At 61.0% G+C, this 7,824-nt stretch overlaps 1 protein-coding gene across 1 annotated transcript; it reads right to left on the bottom strand.

The window, feature by feature from the left end:
- Nucleotides 1–5,377: 5,377 nt before the first annotated feature.
- Nucleotides 5,378–7,533, bottom strand: LOC127337996 (uncharacterized). The gene is made up of 4 exons (XM_051364298.2): nt 7,085–7,533; nt 6,872–6,977; nt 6,449–6,787; nt 5,378–6,083 (listed from the first exon to the last, which is right to left on the bottom strand). The coding sequence occupies exons 1-4, from the start codon at nt 7,247–7,249 to the stop codon at nt 5,497–5,499; spliced, it is 1,197 nt and encodes a 398-aa protein (XP_051220258.2). The 5' UTR covers nt 7,250–7,533; the 3' UTR covers nt 5,378–5,496.
- Nucleotides 7,534–7,824: the final 291 nt, after the last annotated feature.

Raw genomic sequence — 7,824 nt, 5'->3', positions numbered from 1 at the left:
TCGCGCGTACCTAACGCGTTGGTGCGAGATGCGCAACTCCTGCGAGGGCGTGCACGAGATCCAGGCCATCAGCTTCTTCATGGGAGGCTGTCGGCCCAACACCATGCTGTGGCACAAGTTGCGCCGCAGTGACCCCAAGTCGATGGCCGCCTTGATGGCCATCGCCGACAAGTACGCGCTGGCTGAGGAAGCCGGCAAGGCGCCGGCTGACATTCCGCCGGCCCCCACCCGAAGAGACAACCACAAGCCGGCCGAGGCCGCCTCGCACGGCAGCCGGCGGGACAACTACCGCGGCAAGCGTCACAGCGACCAGCCGGACCGCCGGTACGGCTCCACCCACGTAGCCGCCGTGGCCGACAACGCGGCAGGCGGCAGCCGCCGCCAGAAGCAAACAGACCGGCAGTGGAAGCCGAAGTACACCTTCGAGCAGATGCTCGACTCGCCGTGCAAGTACCACAGCGGCAAGAACCCCTCCAACCACCTCACCCGCGATTGCCACTTCATGAAGCGGGCGACAAGCGGTGAACCGCAACCCCCTCCACCCCCGCCTCCACCAGCCGGCGGGCCGGGGGGCCACGCCGGCGCAGAGAACGCCAACCTCGAGCACCACGAGGCTAACCAAGTGCATCATGGCGGCCGGTATCTGGCCGAGGACGCCACCTACATCATCTTCAGCTCTGAGCCCGAGGACAGGACGAGCCAAGAGCGCCGTTCCCTCGAGGTCAACGCGGTCATACCGCCGGTCCCCCAGTACCTAAACTGGTCGGAGCAGGCCATCACTTTGGATCGCCGCGACACACCGGCTGTCCTGCCGAAGCCGGGCAGCTACGCCATGGTCCTCGACCCCACCATCGGCACAACCCGGCGCAGCGTGCGTTTTTCGCGCGTCCTTATCGACGGCGGCAGCAGCATCAACATCCTCTACCGCGACACCGCCCGCAAGCTGGGCATCCAGGAGGCCGAGTTGCGCCCCACCCCCACCGTCTTCCATGGCATCGTGCCAGGCCATTGCTGCCAGCCGATCGGCCGGATCACGCTGGAGGTGATGTTCGGGAAGCCGGACCACTTCCGCACCGAGAGAATCGAGTTCGAGGTGGTGGACCTCGTGAGTCCCTACCACGCGCTCCTGGGCAGGCCGGCCCTGACCAAGTTCATGGCGGTGCCCCACTATGGGTACCTGAAGATGAAGCTGCCTGGCCCCAAGGGGGTCATCACCGTAGCCGGCGACTATCGCCGCTCCATGGACTGCGCCATGCAGAGCTCCAAAATGGCCCAAACGCTGGTCATCGCCACCGAGAAGCAGCTCATCCACGACGCCGTTGCCCTCGCCAAAGCCGCGCAGACAGACATGCCGGCTGCGGGCAACCCGGCTGGGACGACTCACTTCCAGCCGGCCGACCACACCAAGAAGATCCTCCTGGACCCGGCGCAGCCGGACAAGTTCGTCACCATCGGTGCCGGCTTGAACAAGAAATAGGAAAGCGAGCTCACCAGCTTCCTCCGTGAGAATCGGGACATCTTCGCATGGACTCCAAGAGACATGCCGGGTGTGCCGAGGGAGTTGGCTGAGCACCACCTCCACGTCCGGCCTGAAGCCAAGCCGGTGAAGCAGCCTCTCAGGCGCTTCGCCGAAGAACGAAGGAAGGCCATCGGTGAAGAAATCGCCCGGCTCCTAGCTGCCGGCTTCATCATGGAAGTGCTGCACCCGGACTGGTTGGCGAACCCGGTCCTGGTGTTGAAGAAGAACGGCTCCTGGCGCATGTGTATCGACTACACCAGCCTGAACAAGGCATGCCCGAAGGACCCCTTCCCCCTGCCGCGCATAGATCAAGTCATAGACTCGACTGCCGGCTGTGAACTGTTGTCTTTCCTAGATGCCTATTCAGGCTACCACCAGATTCCTTTGAATCCGGCTGATCAAATAAAGACTTCGTTCATTACCCCGTACGGGGCTTACTGCTACACGACTATGCCATTCGGCTTGAAAAATGCAGGCGCCACCTACCAAAGGTGCATGCAAAAGTGTTTGCAGGATCAAATCGGCAGAAATGTTCACGCATATGTGGATGATGTCGTTGTAAAAACCAAGGAGATGCCTACCCTCCTTGACGACCTGAGAGAAACCTTCACCAATCTGAGAAGATTCCGGATGAAGCTCAACCCGGCCAAGTGCACATTCGGCGTGCCGTCTGGCCAGCTCCTTGGCTACCTCGTCTCTCAGCGAGGGATCGAAGCCAACCCGGACAAGATCAGTGCCCTGGAGAAGATGGAACTGCCGCAGTGCCTCAAGGACGTCCGAGAAGTTTGCTGGCTGCCTGGCCTCCTTGAGCCGCTTCGTCAGCCGGCTGGGGGAGAAGGCACTGCCCCTGTATCAACTAATGAAGAAGGCGGACAAGTTCGTCTGGTCACCGCAGGCGGATGAAGCCTTCCGTGACTTGAAGCGCGTGCTCTCAACCGCGCCAATCCTTGCGACGCCGGCTTCCATGGAGCCGATGCTGTTGTACATCGCAGCCACCAACCGAGTGGTTAGCGTTGTCCTGGTGGTGGAGCGCAAAGAAGCCGAAAACAGAGAGAAGCTGGTCCAGCGCCCAGTCTATTACCTCAGCGAAGTGCTCTCCCGCCGAAGCAAAACTACCCCCACTACTGAGAAGGTCACCTACGGCGTCTACATGGCGGCCAAGAAGCTCAAGCATTACTTTCAAGAACATCCCATCAGGGTGGTCGCCACAGCACCTCTGGCGGAAATCATCGGCAGCAAGGATGCCAATGGCCGGGTTGCCAAGTGGGCCCTGGAGCTAGCCGCCCACACCATCCTCTACGAGCCACGCACAGCCATCAAGTCGCAGATCCTCGCCGACTTCTTCGTCGACTGGGCCGAGATGCAGTACCTGCCGCCTGTGCCGGATTCCACACATTGGAAGATGCACTTCGACGGCTCGAAGATGCGCAACGGCTTAGGAGCCGGCATCGTCATCACCTCCCCCAAGGGGGACCGGCTGGACTACGTCCTGCAGATCCACTTCGCCGCATCCAACAATGTGGCGGAGTATGAAGCGCTCATTCATGGGCTGAAGCTGGCCAAGGAGATTGGCGTGCGCCGCATACTTTGCTTCGGCGACTCCGACTTGGTCATACAGCAAGCATCTGGCGACTGGGACGCGAAGGACGCCAACATGGCCTCGTACCGCTTCCACGTCCAGCAGCTATCCGGCTTCTTCGACGGCTGCGAATTCCACCATGTGCCACGGGCAAACAACGAGGCGGCTGATGCCTTGTCCAAGATTGGCTCAACCCGGCAAGCCATTCCGCCGGGCATCGCCTTGGCGGTCCTCAAGAAGCCGTCCATCATACCGTCACCGGACTCGGATTCAATATTCGTGCCGGCTGACCCGGGGGCTGCTCAGCCGAACCCGGGGGCTTCACCGCCCAAGTCGGGGGCTAACAAGCCAAACCCGCCGGCTAGCATGCCGAACCCGGGGACTTCTCAGTCCAACCCGGGGGCTTCATCGCCAAACTCGGGGGCTAACAAGCCGAACCCGCCGGCTAGCAAGCCGGACCCGGCGACCATGCAGTCGAATCCGGAAGCTCCCACGCGGAGGCCCTGTTGGTCAGCGTATTCGAGATAAAATGCGTACCTTCATGGGCACAAGAGTTCCTCTCCTACCTCACCGACGGTGTGCTGCCCGACGATAGAGTCCAGGCCAGGCAGATTGAGAGAAGGGCCAAGGCCTATACCATCATCAACCACCAGCTGTACAAACGCAGCGTAAGTGGGGTGTTCCAGCGGTGCGTCGAGCCGGCTGAAGGGATTGAACTCCTACGGGAAATCCATCAAGGAGAGTGCGGACATCACGCCTCATCTAGAGCCATAGTGGCCAAAGCCTTCCGGCACGGCTTTATCGCCGGCTAGCGCTCGAGAGACGCAGAAGATTTGGTGAAGAAGTGCAACGGCTGTCAGCGCTTCGCAAAGCAAAGACACCAGCCGGCTTCCGCCTTGAAAACCATCCCCATCACATGGCCATTTGCCGTATGGGGCTTGGATATGGTGGGCCCATTCAGAACAGCGAGGCGGCATGACACACCTCTTGGTGATGATTGACAAATTCACCAAGTGGATCGAAGCCAAGCCAATCAAGAAACTGGACGGGTCCACAGCCGTCACATTCCTCAAGGAGATCATTGTGAGATTCGGCTACCCCCACACCATCATCACCGACAACGGCACCAACTTCTCCCAAGGCATCTTCTCTCGCTATTGCGGGGAAATGGGGATCCGGATGGCCCTATCTTCTGTGGCACACCCAGAGTCCAACGGACAAGTGGAAAAGGCTAACGGCTTAGTCCTAGCCGGCATCCGGCCCCGGCTGGTGGAGCCGCTCGAGCGAGCAGCCGGCTGCTGGATTGAGGAGCTGCCCAATGTGCTGTGGAGCCTGCGCACAACGACAAACCGCTCGGGCGGCTTCACACCATTTTTCCTCGTATACGGGGCCGAAGCCGTCTTGCCGATCGATATCGAGCATGACGCGCCAAGGATCAAGCTCTACACGAAGCCGAAGCCAAAGAAGCTCGCGAAGATGGAGTCGACCTGGTCGAAGAGGCCCGGCTGCTGGCTGAGTCTAGATCTACCATCTACCAGCAAAGCCTCCGACGCTATCACAGCCGGAAGGTCCAGCCCTTAGCATTCCGAGAAGGAGACCTAGTGCTCCGGCTGATCCAGAGGACAGCCGGACAGCATAAATCGTCATCCCCATGGGAGGGTCCCTTCATCGTGAGCAAGGCGGTAGGCAATGATTCCTACTATCTCATAGATGCCCAAGAGGCTAAGAAAAACAAGCCGGACAAGGCTGACGAGGAGACTAAACGTCCCTGGAATGTCAGGTTACTCCGCCCATTTTACACATGAGAGCAGGAATGTATGTATCCCTTGTATCCCTTTTGCAAGTTATGAAAAAGCTTGCGCCAAGAGCGCCGTTTCCGACAAGTTTTTCGCGTACTTTACCTTGTTTCGCCAATTGGCTTGAACCCTCTCACGCGGCCGGCTCGATAACGTGATCCGGTTTCCGACAGCCGGCTTCCGATCCAGCTACGGACCGCAACCCGGCTGTCCCGGCTGGCGGGAGTAAGGCCTAGGGAGCCGGCACGCGAAAAACGACTAAGGGAAAGAGTAAAAGCGAGTTGACTTGCAACTTTTCATAAAGTGCCGGATTGCCGAATTCAGCTCGTTCGACTGAAATACTGTCGGCCTCACCCAGCGGCCCGCTCTTGATCCGGCGACGGATCGCAAGTCGGACGTACGACCGGCAAGGGCACAGCCAAAGAGTGGGGCGGATGGGAAAAAGCGAACGAGTCGAAAGAAAGCAAATCGGCACACAAATGATTAACAAACACACTAAAGTGTGACTTAATAAAAGGCGATAATATTGTCTTACATCTGCACCCGGCATCCCGGGGATTTAATAAATTGTCTTGCAAAAGAACAACTGAAAAGCAGGAAATCTAAGCCGGAGGGGCATCAGTGGAGCCGGCGGCCGGGTCGTCCTCAGGCACGTCTTCCGCCTCCTCCTCATCCATGTATTCTTCATCATTGGATGGAGGAGGGTTCGGATCCGCGACGAAGAGGGTCTTGTCGACGAACTCGGCGATGGTGCTGGCTCGAGCGAGGCGGGCGGCCTTGAGATCGGCTGGGAGCTTGGTCTCCACGCCGGCTCGCCGGGACTCCAGCTGCCCCAGGTCCACCTCGTTGTACCAGGAGAGGACGAAGGACAGCGCCATGTCGGCACCGGCGCGCGTGGCCGACTCCTTCCAGTCGAGGAAGCGGTCCGGCGCCCGCTCCATCGCGGAGATGAGGCCGGAGATGTCTTGCGGCACCGCCTCCCCAGGCCATAGCATGGGCACCAGCTCTTCAGCCGCTTTCCGCAACTCCCAGCCGAGCTGGGTGACGGGCTCGATGCGGGCGGCCATGGACGCCAGGTGGTCCTCCATGGAGAAGTACTCCGAGCTGCCCTCGCCAGTCTCCTGCCTCCTGGAGTCACGTGCGGCGCCGACGGCTGCCAAAGCCGCCTCCTGCGTCTCAGGGAAGGCCGCTGAAGAAGAAGAAGCATGTCAGAAGCCATCAAAGCCGAAATAAGCTGAAAAATGCAAATTTTCGAAGTCCTAAAGTAAGCCTGGCGGCAGCCGGCAAGAACCGACTGCCCCCAGCCCGAAGATGGAGATTCCGAAGCTCTAAAGTAAGCCTGGCGGCAGCCGGCAAGAACCGACTGCCCCCAGCCCGAAAATGGAGATTTCGAAGTAAAAAGAAAAAAGCTCGGCGGCAGCCGCAAGAACCGATCGCCCCAGCCCGAAGATGGAGATATCGAAAAATCAGAAGTTTCTGCTGCCGGCTACCAACGAAAGTCGGCGATCGACAGCCGAAAGCCGGCACAGGGTAGGAACATAAAGATGCACTCACCCGCCAAGCCGCGATCAAGCGCGCTAAAGTCATCAGTCCAGCGTTTGGCGGTAGCCGTCAGCTCTGTGGACTTGGCAGTGACCTCCTCCTGCAGCACAAGCCGCTGCTTCTCCACCTCCGACAGCCGCCGGCTCAGATCATCCACCTTCTCCTTCTCCGCCGTCCTGAGGGAGTTGAGCTCGGTGATGTGGTTCTTCTCCAGCAGGCGCAGCCGTGTCAGCTCCTGCTCAGCCAGCTTGAGCTTGGCTGCGGCAGATCGGCCCGCCTCCTCGCTCTCGGCGCACTGCGCGCGAGCGGCTCGGAGATCCGACTCCAGCTGCGGGACCTTGGCGGCCTCAACTGCGAGGCGGCCGGAAAGAAATGTCAGCCAACCAAGATTAAGAAAGAAACAAGACATCAAGTCGAAAGAAGCGTAGAGCTTACCCTTGACAGCCTCCAGCTCGCGAGCCAAGCCGGCTCGCTCGATCTTAGCCTTGTGGTAGCTGGTCACCACCTGGTTGTACAAGAAGGTGCGCCGCTCCTCAACCGTCTGAAAGAATCAGTTGCTTAGACAAGACCTGGACTGGCTTCAGGCAGCCGGCCCACGTCTCGGAGGGCTACCAGAACAAGAAAATTGCAAAAGAAAAGAAAACACACCTTCTCAGCATCCTCCAGCGTCGCCAGCTGGGCAAGGGTCTCGGCGGCCTTGGTCTTGAGGCTGGCCCGATAGCCGGAGAAGAGCATCTTCATGGGCGCCGTGCCAGGCTGCCCCTCCCGGCTGAGTACCTCGCAGGAGTTCGCCTGATGCCATGCCCTCTCCATGGTTCCTGCCGAGCCAAAGCTGGAGTCGGAGGCGGATGGCACAGCCACCAGCCGGGCACCCTTGGCCACATGAAGGCCCTCAGACGGGCCCGCTGCGCCCTCCGTCCTCACCAGCGCGTGCGAGTCGGCGCCCTCCGTGCGCGCCGGCTCGTCCCTCGCCGGCTCCTGCCTGGTTGGCTCGTCCCTCGTCGGCCGAGGCGGCGGCGTCGCTCCGGGCGCAGCGGATGGCCCAGCCGGCCCGGTTGTCTCCGGCGCACAGGGCGCCCCTCCGGACTCTCGTCCAACTCCACCACGGTGGGCCTGCTGCCGGCTCCGGCCGCAGCGGCGCGGCCCCCGCGCCGCCAGTCCTAGGAGCAGCCCCGCCGGCTCCGGCCCCGGCTGAAGGCGGCATGCCCCGCCCGGCCCCAGCGGCCAGAAGAGGCGTCCGGCGCGGGAACATGTCGTCCAGCGTCGGCTGCCGCGTTGGCTCGACCCGCGTGCCGCGATCTGGCGCGGAGGCCAGCGGCACGGCAAAGGAAGAAGCCCCTGTCGCAGGCGGCGGCGGCGTAGGTGCGCGCGAGGAAGGTTGCGGCGTC

Source organism: Lolium perenne, chromosome 1 (assembly GCF_019359855.2).
Source record: "Lolium perenne isolate Kyuss_39 chromosome 1, Kyuss_2.0, whole genome shotgun sequence".
NCBI classification, from domain to species: domain Eukaryota; kingdom Viridiplantae; phylum Streptophyta; class Magnoliopsida; order Poales; family Poaceae; genus Lolium; species Lolium perenne.
The sequence above is the reverse complement of the archived record's forward strand: the minus strand, read 5'-3'. Positions and strand labels throughout refer to the sequence as shown.